This window comes from Anguilla anguilla, chromosome 16 (assembly GCF_013347855.1).
Source record: "Anguilla anguilla isolate fAngAng1 chromosome 16, fAngAng1.pri, whole genome shotgun sequence".
Lineage (NCBI taxonomy): Eukaryota > Metazoa > Chordata > Actinopteri > Anguilliformes > Anguillidae > Anguilla > Anguilla anguilla.
In genome coordinates this window covers 5,976,717-6,003,094 of record NC_049216.1, presented here as the reverse complement: position 1 = coordinate 6,003,094, position 26,378 = coordinate 5,976,717, and the positions used below count along the sequence as shown (strand labels likewise).

General features: G+C 46.5%; 1 protein-coding gene across 1 annotated transcript in view; it reads left to right on the top strand.

Moving 5' to 3' along the window:
• LOC118215670 (protein kinase C-binding protein NELL1-like) overlaps positions 1-26,378 on the top strand; it is a 297,337-nt gene that overhangs the window by 116,380 nt on the left and 154,579 nt on the right. Inside the window, exons 5-10 of the mRNA XM_035396613.1 lie at positions 7,074-7,170; positions 12,814-12,886; positions 13,860-13,942; positions 16,455-16,589; positions 19,529-19,631; positions 22,574-22,647. Coding sequence (XP_035252504.1) covers positions 7,074-7,170; positions 12,814-12,886; positions 13,860-13,942; positions 16,455-16,589; positions 19,529-19,631; positions 22,574-22,647 — 565 coding nt within the window. The remainder of the gene's footprint in view (positions 1-7,073; positions 7,171-12,813; positions 12,887-13,859; positions 13,943-16,454; positions 16,590-19,528; positions 19,632-22,573; positions 22,648-26,378) is intronic.

The window sequence follows — 26,378 nt, the reverse complement described above, 5'->3', positions numbered from 1 at the left end:
CTTTTTTTTATCATGGCAGGACTTCTTTCCCTTTAAATTCTCGGAGACACTTGTAGTAGTGTTCACATTGGTGGCTGTGTGGGCTGCATAGCTGTGGGAAGTAGTTCCACTCGAAAATTAGATTAAATGTAAATGTTTTAAGGAATAATCGGATAATATGCACAAGCACAACCTCTGGAGACAAAACATCACTGCTCAAGCTGCTTTGGAGTTATTTGAAGTATATTGTATTACAGGCAATGTCAATGACACAATTGCAGATTATTTCAGATGCATTTATGGTGTTATGCTTTACTCATGACAAAGCTGTATATAACTGGATTATGAATTTAGCCTATTGGAGAACACTCTGGGGAAGTGCGGGAGATGAACAACAAAGGGAACTAGTGTTAACACCTCGCCCCCTACCCACCACACCCACAACACACCACACTCCCTACCGACCACACCCACAACACACCACACTCCCTACCCACCACACCCACAACACACCACACTCCCTACCCACCACACCCACAACACACCACACTCCCTACACACCACGCCCACAGCACACCACACTCTCTACACACCACACCCACAACACACCACACTCCCTACACACCACGCCCACAACACACCACACTCCCTACACACCATGCCCACAACACACCACACTCCCTACACACCACGCCCACAACACACCACACTACCTACACACCATGCCCACAACACCCCACACTCCCTACACACCACGCCCACAACACACCACACTCCCTACCCACCACTCCCACAACACACCACACTCCCTACCCACCACTCCCACAACACACCACACTCCCTACCCACCACACCCACAACACACCACACTCCCTACCCACCACACCCACAACACACCACACTCCCTACCCACCACACTCCCTACCCACCACACCCACAACACACCACACTCCCTACCCATCACGCCCACAACACACCACACTCCCTACACACCACGCCCACAACACACCACACTCCCTACACACCACGCCCACAACACACCACACTCCCTACCCACCACACCCACAACACACCACACTCCCTACCCACCACACCCACAACACACCACACTCCCTACCCACCACACCCACAACACACCACACTCCCTACCCACCACTCCCACAACACACCACACTCCCTACCCACCACACCCACAACACACCACACTCCCTACCCACCACACCCACAACACACCACACTCCCTACACAAAAACACCCACAACACACCACACTCCCTACCCACCACACCCACAACACACCACACTCCCTACACACCACGCCCACAACACACCACACTCCCTACCCACCACACCCACAACACACCACACTCCCTACACACCACACCCACAACACACCACACTCCCTACCCACCACACCCATAACACACCACACTCCCTACACACCACACCCACAACACACCACACTCCCTACCCACCACACCCACAACACACCACACTCCCTACCCACCACTCCCACAACACACCACACTCCCTACCCACCACACCCACAACACAACACACCACACTCCCTACCCACCACACCCACAACACACCACACTCCCTACACAAAAACACCCACAACACACCACACTCCCTACCCACCACACCCACAACACACCACACTCCCTACACACCACGCCCACAACACACCACACTCCCTACCCACCACACCCACAACACACCACACTCCCTACACACCACACCCACAACACACCACACTCCCTACCCACCACACCCATAACACACCACACTCCCTACACACCACACCCACAACACACCACACTCCCTACCCACCACACCCACAACACACCACACTCCCTACCCACCACACCCATAACACACCACACTCCCTACACACCACAACACACCACACTCCCTACCCACACACCACACTCCCTACCCACCACACCCACAACACACCACACTCCCTACCCACCACACCCACAACAAACCACACTCCCTACCCACCACGCCCACAACAAACCACACTCCCTACCCACCATGCCCACAACACACCACACTCCCTACCCACCACACCCATAACACACCACGCCCACAACACACCACACTCCCTACACACCACGCCCACAACTCACCACAGTCCCTACACACCACCATGCCCACAACACACCACACTCCCTACACACCACTCCCACAACACACCACACTCCCTACCCACCACACCCACAACACACCACACTCCCTACCCTCCACACCCACAACACACCACACTCCCTACCCACCACACCCATAACACACCACACTCCCTACACACCACACTCCCTACACACCACGCCCACAACTCACCACAGTCCCTACACACCACCACGCCCACAACACACCACACTCCCTACACACCACTCCCACAACACACCACACTCCCTACCCACCACTCCCACAACACACCACACTCCCTACACACCACGCCCACAACACACCACACTCCCTACCCACCACTCCCACAACACACCACACTCCCTACCCACCACGCCCACAACACACCACACTCCCTACCCACCACACCCACAACACACCACACCCCCTACTCACCACTTCCCCTACGCACCACTCCCACTAAGCACCATGCCCCCTACCCATCACACCCACAACGCACCTCGCCCACAACACACCACCCTCGTACATGCTCCGCCGCCTATGCCTCACACCCCCTACGCACCATTCACACACCCCCCCCCCCCCCCGCACCCAGCCCCCTACGCACCACTCCCACTACCCACCACGCCCGCTACGCACCACTTCAGACTAAACATACTTGCCTTGTTCGTTTTGTAAAAATATTAACGATGGAGTGAAGGCGCAATTAACAGGCAAATCGATGTGTGTCGACGCTTTAGTCAATTCGGAGCGCTGCGGTTTGCTGAATAAACTGTCGGTGAAACCAGCCGTTCTGCCTGACAGATCTCACTTCTGAGGTTTTAGTTTTCGCCAGCACAGTTTAACTTGGAATGTTCACTGTAAGCTTGGGGTGTTTTTGTTCTTCCCGGATGCAGCCGGTAGCCAGTATGCTATTCAATGTTACTCCAAGGACAGTGGATAGCAAGACTGCACTTTTCTGCTGTCTGTGTGTGTGTGTGTGTGTGTGTGTGTGTGTTTGTGTCTGTCTGTGTGTGTGTGTGTGCGTGCCTGCATGTCTGCGTGTGTCTGCGTGTGTGTGTGTGTGTGTGTGCGTGCCTGCATGTCTGCGTGTGTCTGCGTGTGTGTGTGTCTGTGTGTGTGCGTGTGTGCGTGTGTACTGAAGACAGGTTTTTGAGGGAAAGGTCAGCTGAGTTTCTCGCTGCGCTGTCAGTGAGATATACCCTCCCGCTGCGAGCTGTCTGCGACTTCTCTCCCTCCGTTAGAGTTCTGATTTACCTCACTCCTCCGCAGCGCTCCTCAACCTAGCAGCGCCACAGCCCCTCCACTTTGGGGACTCAATTCTCCTGGAGCCCCTGGCTTCTCTACCTAACCTCCATAATTCTGTTCTTGGGTGTGAAAGTAAGATGTGATTGGTTTTTACATAGGCTAAATTAGTTTTCTGTCATCGCGATGCGCAACCTAGTTTTCGTAGTTTTGTTGAACCGCGGTCCGCAGCGGGGACTGTACGCCACTCAGAATCACGCCGTACTGACAAGCTTCTGAAAACAAACAGGAAGTAGGAGTGACGCTTTGCGCGTGCTCTTTTTCAAGTGTGCCTGTCCAATTCCACGCCACGCGAATGTGGATCTGTGCTAAATATCAGGAACTGTAAGCTACTGCAGGTAATGATGTACTAACCAACAAAATGGCCTCTCTTGTTCTATTTATTTATTTATTTATTTGTTTGTTTGTTTGTTTGTTGGTTTGCTTGCTTCAAATGTGCTGCTGAGCAAATCCAATTCTCACCCCTTGTTGGAACGGCCAACGTCTGCAATTTAGGTAAATTGGGATATTTAACAGTCGACCTTGGCAGGACTAAGAACTATTACACCCTATATTTGATTAAATCATCCTTGGCCATCCTTTTTCTTTCTGGCATGAATCTTCATATTTTAATAATCACACGCTGATGTAGGTCAACCCGTTGGAGCGTCTTCCTGATCTGCGTCCCAATTTGACAGGCTTTATTAGCGGAGCCGAAATATAATCCTCCCCCAGCCCGAATGTGGAACACAGCACACAAGCTCAGACTTTTCTTCAGCAGGACTCGTTCGTAGGTTTCGTCTGCAGTTCCAATCGTGCGTCCTGTGGGTTGTGACTCCATCGTGATTCACATTGATTTATTTGTGTGTTGGGGCCAGGTTTAAACGCCGAGGTTAGCGCCGCACCTGCGCGCTCAACCAGGCGCGACTCAGCGACTCGTTTTCGGCTGTAATCCAGTCGTTGGCGGACTGGGAGAGAGAGAGTTGAGGTTGAGTTTGTTCCACGGTGTTTTGAGTTGGCCACAGTGTGAACGGGGCACGGTCATTAGGAAGATTCAGCTGGTGTGTAGCATGGGTGTAGAGCAGCTGAACCATAGACTGTAGAAAAATATGGACCAAGTCACCGTGGCCCTCCACCCGTGGACTCTCCATGGGCTTGGTGAAAAGCGCTTTGGAGCCTGGGAAGTGTAGTTCATGGGAGCCAGAGGCTGTGCAGTAGGAACATGAAGTCCGGTCGTCCACTAGGCGCGTGTGACACGGTGACTCTGCAGTGACGCAAACTGTCCCTGATTCGTCCACAAAACATTACAGACTTGTCCAACTAATTCAATAACTTTACAAATCAGCACGTGGTGAGGCATTAGACAAAGAAAAAAAAACAGCTATTGCGACTACATTTTCTTGTGGGGAAAAATGATTGACTTTTGTAAATGGTAAATGGACTGCATTTATATAGCGCATTTATCCAAAGCGCTTTACAATTGATGCCTCTCATTCGCCAGAGCAGTTAGGGGTTAGGGGTTAGGTGTCTTGCTCAAGGACACTTCGACACGCCCAGGGCGGGGTTTGAACCGGCAACCCTCCGACTGCCAGACAATCGGTCTTACCTCCTGAGCTATGTCGCCCCTGCATTTTGTATTTTGTATTTTGACCATGCTGTTACCATTGGCATACATTGAAACGGGTGGCTGAAATGTACTATACTGGAGCCAACCGCAGTGACGCTAGTGAGCAACACCTCTCAACAAAAGGAGGAAGTGGGCCTTCAGAAATGCAGCCTGGCCTTTGCCGCTTGAGCTGAACTGATCACAGATGAAGTGCCAGTGTTAACTCCTCCTTCCAAGGACCTGAGGAAGCAGACATGGTAGCTGAAGCCTGTGTAATAGCTGAAGCTGCTGCTAGCGCATAGGCACATAGGCTGTGATGGCTGCCACTTCAGAAATCTGAGGAGCCGTTCTTCCATCATTTCTTCTTTTTTTGACTGTGATTTTCTGTCAAGTTCATTTATGTGTAGATCAACGAATTGAAACCGCAATACCTTCTTTCACTGAATACTTTCTTGTTTCGGATCCTTGTGTGTGTGTGTGTGTGTGTGTGTGGTTGCATTTTAATTTAATTTGAGAAACACATTTAGAGGAGATTGAATGGATGAGACTGAAATAGAGTTAAGTACATGTCATTTTTCCATTGAAGTGTCTTTTAGAGCATACATTACACCTCATTAACATTGACAATAGGCTGGGTTTTTCAAAACCGCGACTCGCCAAGTGTGTTCGACAGTAAAATATATATCCGTATGCTCGATCGTACAGTAAATTATGTAGATTTGTCCACTGAAAAGCAACATTGTGGAATTGCACCTCGTTGCCAGAATTGCGTCATTTTCGGAATTCTGAATTTCTGAAACGGGGCTAGGCTCCACAAGGCTCCACCGTAATTCCAGCTCTGATTATCTGTAACTGAGGACCAGGAAAGAAAAGAACATCCCTCGCGCAAGTCAGCGGCTTTCCCCTAGCGCACGCCGTTTGCCGTCACCCGGACAAGCCACAGGAAATGGCGAGCGGCGCTTTTATTTTGAAATCCGGAGGCGAGGCTACCGGTGGCCGGCGGACATACCGCCGGCGGCATCGACAGCACTTTACTGTAAGAAGCTCGCCGGGTGAGACCGTCACGGCTGAAGGGATCCCCCGCTCTCCGCGTCCAATTTACCCCCGCCGCAGGAAGCTAAATATTGACTCGGTCACGCCTCTGTCTCTCCCTCCCTCCCGCTATTGAGTTCGCTCAGAATTCCTTCCTCTCGTCGAGCCGGTCTTCCTCGCACATTTTTGGCAGCTCGCACTTTAACCCCATCTAGCCAACGCCGCTGTGCCCCGCAGAGACTTCCCAGAATCCAGCTGGGCCTGGCCTGGCCGGCCGTTTGTTTGTCGCAGGACGAAACGAACGAAACCGGGCAGGAGGCCCAACAATGCGGGCCAAAAAAACATGCCTGCAGGGTTTTTTAATTTCGTCGCAGATAAATTCCTCAATGATTATGTGAATGCTACAGCTGGCTATAGTGCTAATCCTGGTTGGAGTGGTCCAATTTGTGAACGTTGCTTACTTTCTGTCATTTTATTTAAAGTGCATTTTTTGCTGCCACACATCTTTTAGAGAGAAAAAAAATGGGCGTACAGGAGGAGGGGGGGGGGGGTTCTTTAAAGCTGGATAAATGTATGTCATTTGTGATGTGTCACTTTTCAAATAAATAAACATTTGATTGAGAGGAGAGGTAGCACACATTACAGGGCCGTTTGAACCTGTCTTCTTTTCATCGCAAAATAAAATGGCCGCTCCTCACAGAAGGTGCGACAACACTTCCTGTACAGTTTCCAGCGGCATCGCCCAGCAGCTTTGCCATTGGCTGGTGCAGCCTCATCGCGCCGTTTGCCAATCCTGCTCCGGCTTGTTGGAAGGCGCCAGGTTATAGGTTACAGGACCAGAAGTGTGTGCAGCAGTGTCTCTCACTGCTTGACTAAAGTCCGAATAAAATATGAATGTAAATCGGAAAGCTTTTATACTACACAAAGAACAGTAGAAAACCTGTACTTTGTCGGCCGGTAAGCCTGTTCCCGTCACGTCGGCGTAAAAATAGCGTGGTTTGTTTTTTTGTTCCGGACAGGATTTACGAGCGCGTGGTAGACCCCCCTCAGATGGACCTGACCCCGGGCAGCGGAGTGTGGCTGGGGCAGCACAGTCATAAGCACGGCCTGTTCAAGGTAAGACCGTCCGCCTGAGAGAGTGCACCCTTCAGCCGTGGTCCCCGGCCCTGGTCCTGGGGAGCCGCAGGGTCTGCTGGGGTCCCCGGCCCTGGTCCTGGGGAGCCGCAAGGCCCTCTTGGGTTTATTTTCAGTGAACAATCATACCCAAAAAAAACCATGTGAAGTGGAGTTAGATGTGTAACCAACTGTTTTCATTGGACAATACAGTGCTGAGCAAGAACAAAAATCAGCAGACCCTATGGCTCTCCAGAACCTAAGTTTATTGTTTATCCCCATTTGTTGTTGCCAAGGCAACAACTACTCTTCCAGGGTTGCACATAGAAAATGTATGCATGCATACAGATACTGTACATAAGCATACACATGCCCAGTTCCATACATAGTTTTAAACCTGTGCTGTGTAAAATGCAGTACACCCCGTTATCAACCTTGCTTTATGTATGTGACCTTGTCATTTAGTCATCCAATAAAACAAATGCCACGATAAATTAAAAAAGCTTTGTCTACAACGGGCCTTATTTCCGGTTCTCAATGAGGCGTTAATTGAAGGAAAGGGACCATGGGATTCTCCCGGCTTCTCCGGACTTCCCAAATTAGTCAGTTCTCATTTCCTGGGAAAATGCCATGCAGGAAACCAGGAAGTAATGAGTTTGTTTTTTTTTTTCTTCTTTTTATTCCCGCCTTTATTGGCTGCACGTCACTCAGTCTCTCCGCTGTTTGAACACCTGCTTGCTTTGAGGTTAACAGAAGCGTGCGTTTTGTTGAAGATTTTTCAAACTTCTGTGGAGGTTTCCTTGTTTGAAGTCCCCGGTGAAAAATGAAACGGTTGTTGGCGTGTGTTTGAAGTGTGTGTCGTTCAGACACGGGCCGTGTGTGTGTGTGTGTGTGTGTGTGTGGGTGTGGAGGCGGGGAGACCCTTCCTTGTCAAACCTGGCCCTCTGCTCCGGGGGTGAAGCCTAGCGCCATAGTCGCTAGTGCATCGTAGTCATGTCATAACGTCCGTAGCAACAACCGAATGGAGACGCTACCCAGACACAATGGCGTCTCCGGTATAATGGAGACTGGGGTTACCCCTTTAAGATAACCCTGTATAATGGGTACTCCTAAAGATAACCCTTAAATTCAGCTCATTAAGTGACTTGGCTGAGAGTTAGATGAGCAAAATTAAACTTTCATTGAGACAGTTTGCCAGTTAAAGTTGTGTACTTTTGGGATTGGTGTGGTAACAAGGAAATTGATTTGAGCTGTGCCAAAACTGAATGATTGCCACCTCAGAAAGAAGAGGAAGCACCATTACTGGTTAATATAATGGAAAGAAAGTAAGAAACTGTTAGCGAATCACCGCAGTGGCTCCCCCTGTAGGCCAGAGCAGTGCGGTGCGGGAGGCACAGACGTTACTGTCCCGCCCCTCAGCACAGAGCTGCTGACAGGTTATAGCTTTTATTACAGCACAGGCTGGGATGATAAAGCTGTACAATAATCAATAATCAGCGCCCAGCGCCATCGTTCTCCCCAGTCTCACAGCAGAGAGAGAGAGACTCTGGGAATAGAGCTGCAGTTTAATGGAAATGGAGGAACGGCCAGGGCGGTAAACAATAACTTTACGATTCCTGACATGCGCGCGTAACACGGTCTCACGAAAATGCACACACGCACACACTCACACACACACACACACCCATAAATCTTTTAACCGTGCGCTCTCATCCTACATCAGTTTCAACATCAAATTGATTGCTTCCATCTTCTTTTAAGTGCAAATTGCATATTAGACTGTTAATCACGTTATTGCTGTAATTCATGTTTAAGTTCATTTTTATCAAAAAGCTCCTTGCATATGAATATGAGATGTAGTATAATTTATTGAAAAACTGCAGGTTATTAAAACCACTGAGCAAACATTCACAGATATGCAGTTAAAAACAGCTGCTATCAATGCCTCTGGAGAAGAAGAAAAAAGGAAAAACAGGTCTTATTTCCAGGCCTTCTTCACCAACACTCTGCTTACGCACTGTCAGAGATTGAGAGTCTGATGTTCAGCTCAAGTACTTCGCTGGCCCTAATGAATACGCGGTTTCTTTGGAACATGAGTATTGATTGGTTAATTATGTCAGGTGACCAGGCCGCTTGTGAAGGAGAGGCCAAACGGCTCCGAAATGTTCCCCCGGGGATGGCGGGGGCGGGGGGGGCGGGGGGGGGGGGTGGGTGGGGGTTTGGGGAGGGGGGGGGGGGGTTTGAGCTGAAATTATCTACACACTCCACTCTTTGAGTTGCTTGTTGTTCAGGAAGCTTCAGAATAGCGAGGAGGTAAGGCTCTTGTAGGCTGGAGGAAGTGCTCGTGAATGACTGTTTCTTAACCCTGCTGATTACCCGCCGCCCACCCCCTCTCCTCTTGGTGACTCACAGGCCTCCTCCGGCCAGCTCACGGCAACCCTTCCGGCGTTAAAGCTTAACGAAGAATCCAATGTTCCGTTTTCGGGTTTAATTCCGGAGGCTGGAAGCGTAGCCCCTCGCTAACCAGGCCCCCGGTTGCTAAGCGTCCGTGTTCCTGGGATGGGGTTGTTTGGGCGATCGATGCGGAGAGGGCGCTGTCCCGTGTCCTCTGTGCCGCGCCTTAGACGCGGTCGATGTCCCGTCTCTCCAGCTGGTTAACCGTCCTGGCCTTGTTGCTTTGGTTCACCGGCGAGCTTTCACAGTGTAATTTATACGAGGGTAAAACTTAAGCGCTTCGTATTTATGGGAACTGATTCATCCCAGCTGTGTCACTTGCATTACATTACATTACATTACAGGCATTTAGCAGACGCTCTTATCCAGAGCGACGTACAACATGTGCATTAGTTCAAGGTGCAGAGGTGCAAAAGAAACAGACTAGAGTGAAGTAAAGATTGTAGTGCCAGAAGTGACCACATAGATCAGGACTCCAACCCTGTAGAGTAACCTGTTCAGCAAACAACAATCCTACCAAGTACAAACTAGCACTGGAATCACATTTGCCTAATCAGACAAAAACAATCCTGCCAAATAAAAACTAACGTAATCGTATTAGCCTAACTAGGTACATTGAGCTAAACTATAGGCTAGGGAGGGGTGGGGAGAGGTGCAGCCTGAAGAGATGAGTCTTTAGTCTGCGTTTGAAGGTAGTCAGATTCACTTGCAATGCAAGTGACATTGCATTGCAACCCCAGGGTGAAAGGGTTGAATTTGACTTTCGTGATTTGGATTTGAGTTTGAGTTTGAACTTGTGTTTGCGTTCCTCTTAAGGATCACATGTAGGAAAGGTTAGTATTTTTCTTTCAATTGTAACTCAGCTTGTAGCTGTTCACTGAATGCACTGCTCACATCAGTGTTTTATAGTGATGCAGGTTATTGTGCATTCAGATGTTCTAAATGGACAAAATTATGATGGTAAATGGACTGCATTTATATAGCGCTTTTATCCAAAGCGCTTTACAATTGATGCCTCTCATTCGCCAGAGCAGTTAGGGGTTAGGTGTCTTGCTCAAGGACACTTCGACATGCCCAGGGCGGGGTTTGAACCGGCAACCCTCCGACTGCCAGACAATCGGTCTTACCTCCTGAGCTATGATAAAAGATACTTTTAGCTCTGCCAAGGATGCTATGCAATGACATTGGTCCATAATGGCCCGGATTGCCATGAAATTTGCGGTGAACATTCACGTTCCTAAGAGGAATACACCCATCGATTTTGGTGACCCCATGACCTTTCTTCTAGTGCTAATGTCTCACCAAATACATTACCTCGAAAAGTGATTCCTCTGGTGCCAGCACATATGCTGTGTGAGGAGAGCTTGTTGTGTCTTGGCAAAGTTCTGCACTGTACCGAGTGAAATTTTTTTCGAGCTGAAACTTAAGTCCTTGTTGCATTTCTTTATTAGACGACAGTTGGTCCTAAGTGTCAGATGTGGAAGCAATGATTATGGCACTATGGCAGGATACCTTACCTGATCAAGAGGAGCCTTCCGTCAAGGTTTTAATCATGGACAAGTTTTGTTCCCCAGGTGGAAGGTCTTTAGAAATTGTTTAACTTATTTGAATACAGTGACATTTATCCCTCAAAGGTTTTTTTTAAAAATCAAGTTAAATTCATTTGAACTATACCCTATCTGGGCTACAACCCTAAAGGTTTTTTTCAAAAAAGGAAACTTTATTGTTTACCTTGATGAGCTGCCAATAGCTATCCGCTCTACCTTTTGGGACGTCAGCCGTTGTTTAGTTTTGCCGCTTTGATTTGGCATTCTGTTTTAGGAGTGGATTTCACCTTGGCCGTCCAAACCAGTTGCATCTCATGCAGCAAATTACCCTTTTCAGTTTCAGTTTGAGGAACTGACAGACTTGTGGTCAAGCAGCTACAAGAGAAGTCCATTACATCGCGTTTCTTTTCCGAAGTAGCTAATGCAAAATGGCGTCTTATATCGAACCGGTCCAGGTCGTTCACGTCGCGCTGTTCGACAGAGGCGCGTAATCTCCGTCGTGTGTCGCGTAATCGCCCGTGGCAACCGAATCGGGTCAGATTGACGCCTCGCCGTTTACCTCGGCGTTCGCGGGCGGGCGCGGCGGATAGTCTACGCCTTCGTTTGCCGATGGCCGACTGCGGGCTGGGGAGCCGTCAGCCCTCCCACCCCACCCCACCCCGTCTGACAGGGAGAACCGCTCCGCCCCGCCCCGCCCTCGTGGCACCGCCATTCAAACTCCCGCTCGCTCGCTCGCCCGCCGAGCCGGAGGGGAGAACGGGCGCTCGCGGGCTCCCGCCAGTGAGATGCGGCGACTTCGGGCAGCGCCCGTCAACGACAAGAACAAAAAGATTTCCCAACGGCTTTTACGCACTTGCGAACCAGGAAGAGAACAATGGTTTCAACACAGTGACAATTCAGAAGTTTTATTTTATTTTATTTTATTTTATTTTATTTATTAGCACAAAAATATGAATTCATGCTTAGTTGATCTATGCAGTGATGAATAGAAAATGTGAAGGGTCAAAAAACCAGAGAGGGCTTATGCAAGGACCTCCCCTGTAGAGTACATCATAAGACTCAATCATTGAAACACAATTGTGGTAATTCTGAGTACATTAAATCATTAATTCAAAACTGAACAGTGACATTTATTTTCAATGTTCATGGAATTCGGCAAAGGTTTTTGTCTCGACACGCAACTCAATAACTCAAAAGATTCAATGATTGTAGTTGTCATGGCACAATACAGTCAACCTCCACATGGGAACTGGTTTGAATATAGTGTTACTTGTTGTCCCTGTGAAACAGATTTGATAAGACCTTTTGTGTTAATAACACTTGGAGGTGGCTAACACATTACATTACATTACAGGCATTTAGCAGACGCTCTTATCCAGAGCGACTTACACAACTTTTACACTGTATCCATTTATACAGCTGGATATATACTGAAGCAATTTCGGTTAAGTACCTTGCTCAAGGGTACAACGGCAGTGTCCTTACCCGGGAATCGAACCTACGACCTTTCAGTTTCAAGCCCAGTTCCTTACCCACTGTGCTACACTCCGTCACCACCAATGCAACTCCCCGATGGTAAGACTATTGTCTCATCAGTTTTATCATCAGTGTGTTCATTCTCCCTCTCTGTCCCTCTTTCTCTCAGGGGACGATCCAGGACGTGAAATTCATTTTTGCTCCGAACGGATACATTACGCAGTGCCCCAACTTGAACCGTAGTAAGTATCTCCAACTTCAAAAAAATCGGACGTGGTTTTTGGGTTAGAAATATTTTCCCAATGGTTCTCAGATTGTTATTACAACATTGCTCACTTCCTTGTTTCATAGAATTCAAAATGCCTGCAGATTGATGCCCTCTGAATCTGACCATTAACCAACTGCCGATGTATTTTATCACAAGACATTTTATATCAAATTTCCAGGGTGTAATTAGTTTGTTCACAAGAGTTGAACCCTCAGCTGGAGGACAGTGGGGAGTTTCTACCATGTGTCATTGTAATTACGTCTTGCAGTTAAGACTTTTGTGAGATGGTAAGTAATGGAAAACAAAGACATTTTGTGCAAAACATCTTATGAAGATTGAATAAAGCAATGTAAAGAGATTAGGCATTCTTGTCAGTTACACTGAAGATGAGAGGAGGTTACATCAGACCAATTTGCGGTGGAAATTTGAGCTTGCACAATATACAAAATCTACCAGAAGACTAAATGTACATATGGGCTGTCATACGGGAAATGAACTGGACGATATGTTTCTTTTCCTGTCGTGACTCATCAAGAAGATGGTAAACAAGATGAAACCCTCTTAGCCAGAACTGCGGAAACATTCCTTTCCGCTTCCCGACGGTTTCTAATTGGAAAAAGACATTTAATATGAAGAAAGCAATGTTTGGGTTCTGGGCCAGTGCTTTGACCTGAAAGCAGCCATCCATAGCCTCCCTGAAATTACATGTCATTTTCTTTTCTGGACACGAGTTGTTACTGCTGTCTCAACTTGGTCTCTCTCTCTCTCTCTCTCTCTTTCTCTCTCTCTCTCTCTCTCTCTCTCTCTCTCTCTGTCTCTCTCGCTCTCTCTCTTTCTCTCTCTATCTTTCTCTCTCTACGTCTTTCTCTCTCTCTCTCTCTACGTATTTCTCTCTCTCTCTCTCTCTCTCTCTCTCTCCTACTCATTCCTCCTTTTCTCCTATGGAGCCTGTCCAACCTGTAGTGATTTCCTGAGCCTAGTGCAAGGAATTATGGACCTGCAGGAGCTGCTGGCTAAAATGACCATAAAGGTGAGCACCCGTGTTGGCCAGTATGAAACCAAGAGGTTTGTTCCCCCCGCCCGCCCCCCCCCCCCCCCCCCCTCAGAGTTTTAGGAGCTACTGTACCCTAGTGCTTTAGCGGGCTGAAATGAGAATGAATGTATGTGAATGAACATTGGCTAGCAGAATGCTAATCTCAACCAGGAAACCGCCGTTATGCAAATCTGGGGAAATCAACACTTTAGGAGCCTCAGGCTGGCTCATTTGTAGATGCAAAATAAGACGCACACTCACACACATGCACCTATTAGCATCTCTTAAAATATCCTCACGATGCATCATCGCTGTCTAACTGTTGCTTGCATTGAAGTCTCATTCGTGTCACCCATGCTTGCAGGACATGGGCATTAGGTGGCCAAAAAAAAAACACTTAAGAAACAAAGAAAAGGACTTCTCTGGAACAGTAAAAAACGACAGCATTACTTGCTTACTCACGGGACTATTAACCGAGTGTATTAGTTGTTGAGCTACGAGGTGTGTTGTCTGTATCGTCTCTGCAGCACTGATTTACATGCCACCTGCAGTCGGCCACGCACAGACACGGACGCAGTTAAATTCAGAGAACGGTCCCTGGATACGCAGTCATGCAGACCATTTGTTAGGGAGCGGCTGCGTCTAAATATCTACTTTTCCCACCCCTTTACAAAATGCCGTGCTGTGGCTGATCCCATTGGTCGTCGAAGTCACATGCAGTGATTTAGACTTGTGCTTTAATTTGGACAAAATTAAAGCACGACTCTTTAATTTGGATTTTCCACACAGAAGCTAGGAAGGAGAAACTTGTAGCTTTCCGTTCCAGACGCGCTCAAACCGTAACTGCACTTACCGCTTACGGGTTTGAAATTGGGTTTCCCGTCGCGCACGTCGCTGTTTTGCTGCTGCCTAGCCTCGCGGCGTAATTCACTGAGGCGATGTGCACAGTGGAGAACAGATTCAGGCCCGGTTGAGCAGGAAGTCAGAGGCACAGTTTAACAAGAGCGCACAGCACGCGCGTAAGTGGCCAGTTTAGTCCGGTCGGTTGGGGCGAACCCGTCGAGCGAACGCACGAATCAGCACAAGCTTTCATTATTCATTATTCCGGCGTGAAATGCAGGTGTAGGTGTAGGTGTTTAGCAAAAGACGCGCGCTCGCACGCGGACAAGCGCACACAACATACTAACACACACACACATATACACACACAAACACACACGCACACACACACACACACATTTAGGGATGAAAGTGTGGGGCGAAAATGCTAAATTCTATGTTCATGATCTCCCTAGCCGTGGCTGTGAGAACTGTGTCGATTCCATTCCATTTTCTTTGGTGGGGGGGTTATCTGCACACACACACACACACCCTGAACAATTATTTCATCGTTCATTGGCTCATCGGGCCTGCACTGCGGTGTGCCGACAGACTTTCGGCTAGTCACGCCCTTCACAAGAGAGTCCTTCTTGTTTTTCTTGTGTAGCTTGTGTGGCTCCTGCCCAAGCTAAAAGAAGGGTTTTTAATTAATTAACTCACAGTTTGAAATGCTGGAAAAGAACGAGCGCGGATACGTAATATTTGGGTGCGTTGCTCGCTTTTAAGGAGCCGCTATGACGAAACGGCCGAACTCTGGCAGACGAAACGGCCAAACTCTGGCAGACGAAACGGCCAAACGCTGGCAAACTCCGGCAGAGCCTCGAGCCTTTCCAAGGTCGACGGCACTGTTTAATTCAGGGCGAGAGCCCTGCTCTTTGGGAGACCTTTCTCTGGTCAATAAGAGCGCACCGGGCGGGTGGAATGCGTTTCGACCGGGTTCTGAGCAAATGGCAGCGAGCGGCGGAGCTCGTTCGACCGGCCGGCCTCAAAGCCGTTGTGATTGACAGCGGGTCTCCTGAGCGTAGGTGGCACGGACGCACCGCCGTTTCCCAACTGACCGCCAATGGCAGGAGGAAGCAGCAGAGTCGGGGGGGGGGGGGGGGGGTTATCATCATGGGTGGGGTTATCCCTCTCTTCTGATGGTGTGGGGGGTGCGGAATTATTACCAAACATTGTTCAAAGAGATCTATTGCCCATCTTCCGCCGTGGTTTGAAGACTCATCTCTTCAGACTACACCTGGGCTAATTATCTATCACCACTCTGCGGAACATTTCTGTCACTTAAATTCCCCTCTTTCATGCTATACATGTACCTCCATCCAGCACTTATTGTACCTTGTATAATTATCTTGATGTTGTAGCTTGTCATGCCTCCTAGTTTGACTTAGTATAGGTCGGTCAGAGTAATGTTTCCTGGACTTAATGTGTCCATAGCTATGAATAACTGTACAAAATAAGTATTGTACCTTATCAGACCTGTGTTTTGTAGTTGCTCCAATGACCTTCAGTATGCACTTACTGTACTTTGCTTTGGATAAATAATGTGATGTAATCTAACAAGGCATCGCAACTGCATTTTCCTTCATGAGATTGAAAAACCTTGACGGCAGCCATTTTGTTTGCGTGCCAGCTGAACTACGCGGAGTCGCGGCTGAGCCAGCTGGAGGGCTGCCACTGCGAGAAGACCTGCAGGGCCAACGGCGCGGAGTACCGGAACAACGAGATGTGGGTGGAGCCAGAGAACTGCCGGAACTGTGCCTGCAAGGTGAGGTGCTGTCGAAAAAACCGTGTGCCGCGCTTACCTGCACTGCCCGCATCACCCTTACGTGCACCGCCCTTACCTGCCCTGCCTGCATCACCTTTACCTGCTCCGCCTGCACTGCCTGCATCACCCTTACGTGCACCGCCCTTACCGCCCTTACCTGCTCCGCCCGCATCACCTTTACCTGCTCCGCCTGCACTGCCCTTACCTGCTCCGCCTGCACTGCCCTTACCTGCACCGCCCGTACTGCCCTTACCTGCATTGAGCTCCGCCCTTACCTGCTCCGCCTGCACTGCCCTTACCTGCACCGCCCGTACTGCCCTTACCTGCATTGAGCTCCGCCCTTACCTGCTCCGCCTGCACTGCCCTTACCTGCACCGCCCGTACTGCCCTTACCTGCACCGCCCTTACCTGCATTGAGCTCCGCCCTTACCTGCTCCACCTGCACTGCCCTTACCTGCACCGCCCTTACCTGCATTGAGCTCCGCCCTTACCTGCTCCGCCTGCACTGCCCTTACCTGCACCGCCTGCACTGCCCTTACCTGCACCGCCCGCACTGCCCTTACCTGCTCCGCCTGCACTGCCCTTACCTGCAACGCCTGCACCGCCCTTACCTGCACTGATCTCTTATATACCCTTACATAATATACTGGAAATATATGGACATGTTTATTTTATTTTATATTTTTTGTCCAATATCGTGTAACTTGGATATGTGTCCGAATAATGTGAACGGTTGGAGTTATTTTATTACATTTTCCCCCATATCACATAACTTGGATATGTGTCAAAATAATGTGAATGGTTGCAGCATCTTCATATTTTCTTACTGATATGTTTTCAGTATATTTCATTTCCTAATATTTGGGTTCCCTTTGAAGATTTGCTTGATATACAATGACATTTATAACGCAAGCAACACGTAAGTCCCACTTGCATGTAATTCACAAACACGTGTGAATACACTTTAGAAAAGCATCTTTAAATGTGTTTGTAAATTACATGCGAGCGAGACTCAATCTGCGTGAAACAATAGACGGTTAATTTCAGTTACTTTCTCGCCCTTCATCAGACCTGGGTCAAATACGTATTTGTTTTGGATTCAAATACTTTTCTACGCTTTACTGATCTTGTCTGGTGTATTGAAACCAATTAAATACTCTCAAAAAGTACAAACCCCGCCTTCTGGTCACATTGGCAGGCTCAATTACACCAGGCAAGATCAACAGAGCACAGAAAAGTATTTGAATACAAAAAAAAAAAACAAAAACGTGTTTGACCCAGGTCTGTCCTTCATATGTTTAGTTAGGGTGGAAATCGGGACAGATGGTGGTGTAAATGGTCACAAAACAAGGCAGCCAGACTCCACTCACCAATATGCATATGATCGCAATGTCCTTTGAAGCCGATAGCTCAGTAGATTCGGATTGCTGCTCCATATCATCGTGTTATATGGAAACTTTGGGAAATAGCTATGTCTTATCAATTCAGCACATACTGAACATGCAACACACTGCTGTCAAAAAAAACAAAACATAACGCCCATTAGATGTTTGAAATGTTTGGCTGGTCATCATGCAGTGGGTGCTGTGTTAAGGTTGAGCAAACATTACTGCGTGCAACTATTTTTATAGCACAGCTGCAAACGGGTTGTTACACAGTGAGTCACAGGACCAAAATGGGAATAGCTGGAACGTAGTACTACGATGTTCAGAAAGAAATCTAATTGGAGACCATTTCTTAAAATGTGGGTTGAATTTTGAAGAGATTTCAAAATGTGCTACACGCATGCATGGGAAAAACTGTTGAAGCTACAGCATGCATTTGCTTAGTACAGCTAGTTTTTTTAGTACTAATACTCAACAGTTAACTGTATCAATCTTTAATTCCAATTAAGTGACTGTGTTCTTACAGTATCATATAAAATCAGTGAGGGGGGCTTGGTACAGTAGCTTTATTTTTCAGGCAAATGGCAAAGTAATTTTTTTTACTAATTTGGTACAATGTCAAATGTACCATTTTAATACTATATTATTCATGCAGGCCAGGTTGTGTTACTTCATTCTGACAATGTTTTTTTTCTATAGAGAATTTGTGATGAAAAAAATAATGTTGACATTATCTATTGGAACTCAAAATCTACCACATTAAGTATAAATATGCCTAAGGGTTTAAACTATTAGGAACTGATGAATTGTGTGAGGAAGATTATGGTCAGATTCCTTAGATGAAGGTCCCATACCAAAAATAAATATAAATAAAATATATCTTAAAATATATTTTGCATGTAAAATATATGGAGAAGGCATTCAGTATGTCAGGAATATTTTAGAAGTGCATTACCTTATATTTAGAGAGCATAAAATGTATGATTGAACAATAATTTGTGCAGAAAGTATTGGAAGCTATGCATGCAACACGTGTGGCGATTATATTATTGTCACATGTACATTGATAGAATCATTTGTGTGAAGAAACACACAAGTTTTCTTTTTAGAAATGCGTGGTTCGTATGTGGGAAATACACAGCTCAGGAAAAAAATAAAAGATCACAGTTGTCACATTGTCACAGTTTATGGGCATGTGTTTGTATGAAATCTAACTTTTGACATTCTTTCATGAACTATTAACCACAACTGATTTTAATTCCAAGCAAAAAAATATTGTCATTCAGATCATTTACTGTGTTTGCAGAAAGTGACAACTGGTCAAAATACTAAAAATACACAGTGTTGTTATTCGCTGAATAATGCAAACTAGACAAATTTATTCCCATAAATAAATAACTGCCTTTGCTTGGGAAAGGTTCAACAATCAATATTTCATAGAGCAACCCCAATCTTTTCTTCAGAAAATATTGGGTGGTCTCTCAATGCATTCCAGCGTCGTGGTTGTTTTCGGTGTAGATCTGGGGGTGATTCGCGGTGTTCTCTGGCTTTCAGAACGGGGTGGTGGAGTGCCGGAGAATATTCTGCCCTCCCACCAACTGCTCAGCCGACTCGCTTCCCGTGCGCGTGGAGGGCAAGTGCTGCAGGAAGTGCAGGCGTAAGTGGAAATGAAGTTCCTTTGAGTCGTGGTGATGCGCAGGGACGCACGGGCTGAGGTGTGCAATCTGTGTGTGCTCTGTGCAGTAATGAAGCCCTGGTCAATGATAATAACAACAGCATCAGCAATAACAGCAACAACAACATCAGCAGCATCACCAACAACATTACGAACAACAATATCAACAACAGCAAGCAAAAACAACGACGACATTAACGTCAGCATCAGCAACATTAGCATCAACATCAAAATCACAACAGCAACAACAACATCAACAGCATTAACAATAGCAAAAACAACATCAACCACATCAACAACAACAACAACATTAACATCAGCATCAACAACATTAACATCAACATCAAAATCACAACTGCAACAACAACAGCATCAACAACAACAACAACAGCATCAACAATAGCAAAAACAACATAAACAGCAACATTGACATCAGCATCAACAACATTAACATCAACATCAAAATCACAACAGCAACAACAACCTCAACATTAATAACAACAACAACAACATAAACAACAGTATCAACAACAATGTTGAATGTTCACTGCGTGAACTGAACTGTGTTCTTGGCTATAAATAGCTGTACAAAATGAGTATTGTACCTTATTGAACCTGTGTTTTGTAGTTGTCCAATGACCATGATGTGCACTTTTGTACATCGCTTTGGATGAAAGCGTCTGCTAAATTAATGTAATGTAATGTAACATCAGCAACAACATCATTATCAACATCAACATCAATATCAACAACACTTTATTTATATAGCAGCTTTCCAGAGCCCAGGGTCGCTTAACAAAGTTAGAAGGGTAAAAAAAAAAAAACAACAACAAAAACAGTGAGTACAGCAGGAAAAACAGATACGTAGGACAGTATTACAGAGGAGAGTACAGAGTAAAGTATAAACACATTACATTACATTTACTTGGCAGACGCTTTTATCCAAAGCGAAGTACAAAAAGTGCATTTCATGGTCATGGACAACTGCTGAACACAGGTTCAGTAAGGTACAATACTTATTTTGTACAGCTATTTCTAGCCAAGAACACAGTTCACAGTGAACACAAACACAAACGTACTAATGAAGGCAATAGTGAAACTAAGTTTAGCTTATACTGAAGAGGTGAGTATTGAGTAGGGATTTGAAAATGTCTATGCTCTCTGCTTCCCTGACGTTTGTTGTGAGAGTGTGCACAGTGTGTGTTTTTCCTGGCAGATATGTCTGTTTTCATCTGGTTTAGCTCGGAATCAGCCCAGAGAAGGTGGGAGTTTATAATGAACTCCATAATGGGCGGGTCAACTACGAGCCGACGATCACTGACTGGTTTAAACAAGTACGAAGCTTTTGTCTGATATGCAGAGATTGGTTCAAATCAGGGAGTCACTGATAGAGTGTGTTGGCTCCCCCTCTTTTTGGAATCATGAAACTTGGGTCTCCAGTCATAGCTTGAAGCATGGCCCTCAAGCCAATCTCCAATTGATTCCTATTGGCCAGGGATACTCAAATGCTGGCTTTCACTATTCCCCTCCAATCAGGACTGATTTAAACCTGGGACACCAGGTGAGTTACATCTCTGGCCAATCAGTGGCTTTAATTGATCCGTTAACTAGCAGGTGACCTCAGCAGGGGAGAGAAGAGGGAAGTGTCGATTTGAATATCGCTGATACATGGTGTTTGGCGCTGTTGGGTCTCTTGGCAGGCTTCAAGTGTTTTTTACCAGCTAGTCTAATACCCCAGGCTATAATTTGCTGAACCACTGATTATTTGTCTGGTAGATTTCCCCTGACCCTCCCTATTACCATTCAGCCCAGGGATCTCAAACTCTAATCCTGCAGGGCCTCCATGTTTGCTGTGTTTGCTTGTTTTTGATCTGTTCCCAGACATAAGTTAATTTAAGTCACTGATTGGCTAAAGAGTCCGCTCACTTTGTTTCCAAGACCGTAATTGGCTGCTGATTGAAAGGAAATTGCAGAAACTGCGACCCTCCAGGACTAGACTTGAACTGTTGATACTAGGCTGGATGGGGGAGGATAGACTCCCTCTCTACAGCTGGATTGCTCCTGAGAATTCCTCCCATTGCAGGAGTTTTTCTCACCAGAGTCTGAATGTTTTTATTCTTCACACTAAATTATTTATTTTCACCTCCCGGTTGCTGGTTTTCACAGGTTTGTGTGAAGTCTCTCTTAATTTTATTGTATTTATGTTTCCTGTGTTCCTGTGAAATGTCTTTGTGACAATCTCTTTGTCATTAACCTATGCTTCCAAGTGTATGCAAGCACTACAGGTTCTTTCACAGTTGAGTTTGTTATGGTGATGGCTGCAACTTGCCGTACTATTTTCTTTTTTCAAAGAAAAAAAACATTTGTTTTGTCTGTCAGAATTAAATAGAAATGTTTGTTGACCCTTAGCCTAGTTTTTCTGTTAAAAAAAAAAAAAAAAAAAAAAAAAGGTTACACAAAATTGAATGAGTTTCATAATTTATTGCGATTAATCATTCTGGGCCAGCTACCATTCTCCATTCTCTGCTGAAACCCCTCCCCCTCCCGCCTTTTTTTCTCCTTTTAAGGAAGAGAAATTGTTTGTTCCAAACAGGCCTCCCTCCTTCACTAGGGCAGCGGTTCAGTGCCCCACACTTAGGAGGTCACGAGATTGGCTCCGAGCCCGAATTGATTTCCTATTTCTGTCCGACTATTTCAGGAAGGCACCGAGATTTCTCATCTTCTGTTGCTAATGTGGAGCTGTTTCAGGGTACATTTAAAGAGGCGAAGCCTTCGCACGTACATTGTGTTTTTAGTTAAGACCTAGAATATGCTTTACGGTGATATGCTAGTACTTTGTGTTCCTTTGCACAGAGGTAAGATCTACACAATTGCCTTTTCGCTTGTGTCTCTGGATAATTCATGCTAATTGTTTCATTGTGCAGCGAAATGTACCTACAAGGGCAAAACCTTCGCGGAGAGACAACGGGTTTCGATGGAGAGCTGTCGAGAATGCAAGGTAATTGTTTTCTTTGCCTAATTGCGCTGCGTGGCTTTCCCTAATGCAGATTAATCACATTATTCGAGTTCGCATTATTTAATTAGGTTGTGTGCTTTAATCACAGCGTGACCCAGGCAATCTGTCCAGTCTCGTTTTGTGTCTGCGTGATGGGAATGCGATTAGCAATTTGCAAACCTGAATACAAAAAGCGCTGTTTTCTCCGACACATGCAAGCTGTTTCTGAACACAACTGATAAGCTATAGATGCTTCATTAAAGACTGCGTGTCCTACGGTTGAAGTGTCCGTTAAGTCAGAAGGAGAAGACATATAAATATGTTTTCATATTTATAACCGGTTTCTTTTTCATTTCAAGCATGTCATTTTGAAACTGGAGAGCAGGAGGTCTGAAGTGGCTTGTCTGTTCTACATGGATACTCACCTCAAATTCCCTTCTGATTGGCAGACCACACCAGTCGGCAGTCACATCTTTGATTGGTTAAAATTTAAAACGTTAAAGAGGTTAAAGAAACCTAATTTAAAAAACTCTAATGATTAGAATTCACTGAATTTCAAAGTTTTAGCTTTTGTTATTTAATCATTATATAACTATTATAAATGTTTTAGATTTTTATCCTTCAGCTGTACTGATTAGCATGCATAGAATCTCCATTTGTATGTACTCTGGCTGAACGTCCTAAAACCCAGGAAATCGTTGTTGTCCCCTGTAGGGGACACAAGTCTCGGGTCTTAATCTCAAGAACCATGCGTTCTACCAGACTTAAACCTACACTGCAAGGGACATTCAATAAAAATATATATGTTTTTGAAAATATTTCCCCTGCAACACGTCATCCAAGACGCTGGTATTAGGCCAAGAAACGTAAATACTTTTTTTTCTGCCGGGTTCTCCGGAGGTTAAGAGAAGTCAGGAGAGTGAGGCATTACTCTCAAACTCCAGGTTTTTAAATAATAACGGCTCCCGAACAGCTTAGGTTCACCGCGAGGTCGTCCAGGACGTCGGCTTATGTTTTTAAAATATCACCTTCTCCCTTTGTTCGCGTGTAGCTGTAGCGGCAATCGTGTTATTTTCACACATCTGCTAAAAAGCTGCGCGAACATAAAATTTAAGCCGTATAAATAATCGTGGCGTGTCATTATGTATAAATAGCGCCGCGTCGGGGCTGGTCTCGGCGGCGTGGAGAAACGCGGTGGTTTACTGCCTCGCGCTGCCTCGTTTCTCCTTGAGGTGTGAGGAGAATGGGAAACGTATGCAGCACTGCTGGTCCAAAACAACGGTAACGAAAAAGAAAGCGCCCCTCTCGAAATGGACGACGTGGATAAAGGAACAGCACCGTCTGCTCCTGCGTCACACTTCCTGCTGTCACTGTGTGTGTGTGCGTGTGTGCGTGGAAAAGTCAGTGCAAAAGTTTTGGGACGGTGACTCCATTGTTGTTGTGGCTCTGCACTTTTTAAAATCTGTTTCACGATGAGTGAATACAGGTTTTCAGGCTCTGCGCAGTTCCTCAAGTTGCGGAGGAGTGTTTCAAGTCCCGGCGTGAAGCGGTGCATTAAGAGAGACTCTCAAGTTTGTAGGTAAAGGGCAAATGTAGGTGGGCTGAATGGCCTTTTCTTGCCGTGCTTTATATTTCATATGCTGTGAGTACGCACATCGAGAGCTCTTGCACTTTGATAACAGACAAAAAAAGCCGTACGGCCAAATAATTATTGTACAGCAACAAAGCCAAATGCTATGGGCCCCAGAGGCATTAATGCTCCTGAAAATAAGTATGTCAGAAAAATCTAGAAAAGACCTGTCGCTGCTTTTATTAAAATAATCTAATAATAAATTTATAACGATGAACGCAGTCTCGTCTCTTGGCTTTAGTCCTCAGTGCAGTCGGTATAAATCCGATTGCCCCACTCTAAAATGCTGAAAACGAAATTACGTAAACTTTTTATCTCAAATCTAAAAGGAACATGCTCAAAATCGAATCTGGTCTGCAACGCGGGCTCCTCCGCGAGCTTTATAATCGATGTATCGGTCCCATTTTCGCATCGTTAACGGGATTCCGACGCGCTGGCGCTTCGCGGAACGCCGCAAAATGGGAAAAGAACGACCCGCCCCCGAAATGAGTCGTTTAGCGAGAGGGCGGCGTGTCGGTCTGAACTTTCTGTTTGCGTGCCTGTCTTCATCGGGTGCAGACCAAACCGAGAGCCTGTCACATGACAGGAAGCTCTGCCTTTTTAAAAAAAACTTTTGGGCCTGAGGACGCGGACTATCAGCTTGTGTTTTTTTTCTGTGTGGGAATTCAAAATGGAACAACAGGCATCTTTCAACATCGTGATTAATTAGCTTGTGCAGACCGAAGTTTTTTCATTTTCTTTCGTCTTCTCACGACAGACACCCGTGAAGGCTCAGCGATCGCACGTCCGTCGTTGCCATGACTTCACCCTCAAACCTGATATTTCCACGGATACTCGGAACACAGCTGTGAATCTGAGTTCGTCTGTAAACGAAGGCTTTACGCACACAGTAGCACTCACTTTCAGTATATTTGGTGACATTTTGGCAGTAATGCTGCAGTTAATCCCTGATTCCATTAATTCCATTAATGAGCGTGTATTGTTTGAAATGGCTAAACTGATCTCCGTCTTCTCTCCACTTCCCTGTCATTTTCGCTCGGAACCTCCCTCTCTCTCCTCTACCCGCTCCTTCTGTCGCTGTGCGTCCTGACCTCCGCCACTTCTCTCCCTCCTCCCTGTCTTCTGCTGTCCCTGAATCATCCATCCCACCTCCAGAATCCCTCCCCCTGCTATCTGCTGATGCTACTGCAGCCTCTCTCTCTCTCTCTCTCTCTCTCTCTCTCTCTCTCTCTCTCTCTCTCTCTCCCTCCCTCCCTCCCTCCATCACTCAGTTATCGCAGTCCCCTTGTTTCCAGACCTACAACGCTCTCCTAGCCCAGCGGTGTACAAACTGTGGGCCTTGGGTTGTGGGAGATGCACTACACAGCCAAAAGTATGTGGGCACCTGACATCCAGCATCTCATACAAAATGATGGGCATTAATATGGAGTTGGTCCACCCTTTGCTGCTATGACAGCCTCCACTCTTCTGGGAAGGCTTTATACTAGATGCTGGAGTACAAAGCCTGGCTCACAGTTGGCTTTTCAATTGATCCCAAAGGTGTTGGATGGGGTTGAGGTCAGGGCTCTGTGCAGGGCAGTCATGTTCTTCCGCACCGTTCCTGACAAAACCCTTTCAATATGGTGTGCACAGGGGTATTGTCGTGCTGAAACGTGCAAGGGCCTTCCCCAAACGGTTGGGGAAGCACAGAATCGTGCAGAATATTATTGCATGATATAGCACTACGTTTTTCCTTCACTGGAACTACGGTGGCCTAGCCCAAACCAGGAAAATCTTCCCCAGACCAAGGGGTGTCCCGATACTTTTGGTCATACAAGTATATCGATTGGGTCATGAAATCATTACAAGCTACCCCAGATTTACACCATACACGGTATTTCTGCGGTGCTCTTACCGGAAGTCATTTATTTTCAAAGGAGAGAGAGAGGTGACCCTCATCATTCCTACTGCACTCTGCCAAACTTCTTACGGTAATTGTCCTCGACACTTTTGCTTGGTCATCAAGTTCTTGTTTAGGCCAGCGCTGCACGAACTGTGGGTCGGTCAGCCAAACTTAGGTCACGGGGCATGTATTTGATCGTGGTATCGTGTCCTAGTCCATAGC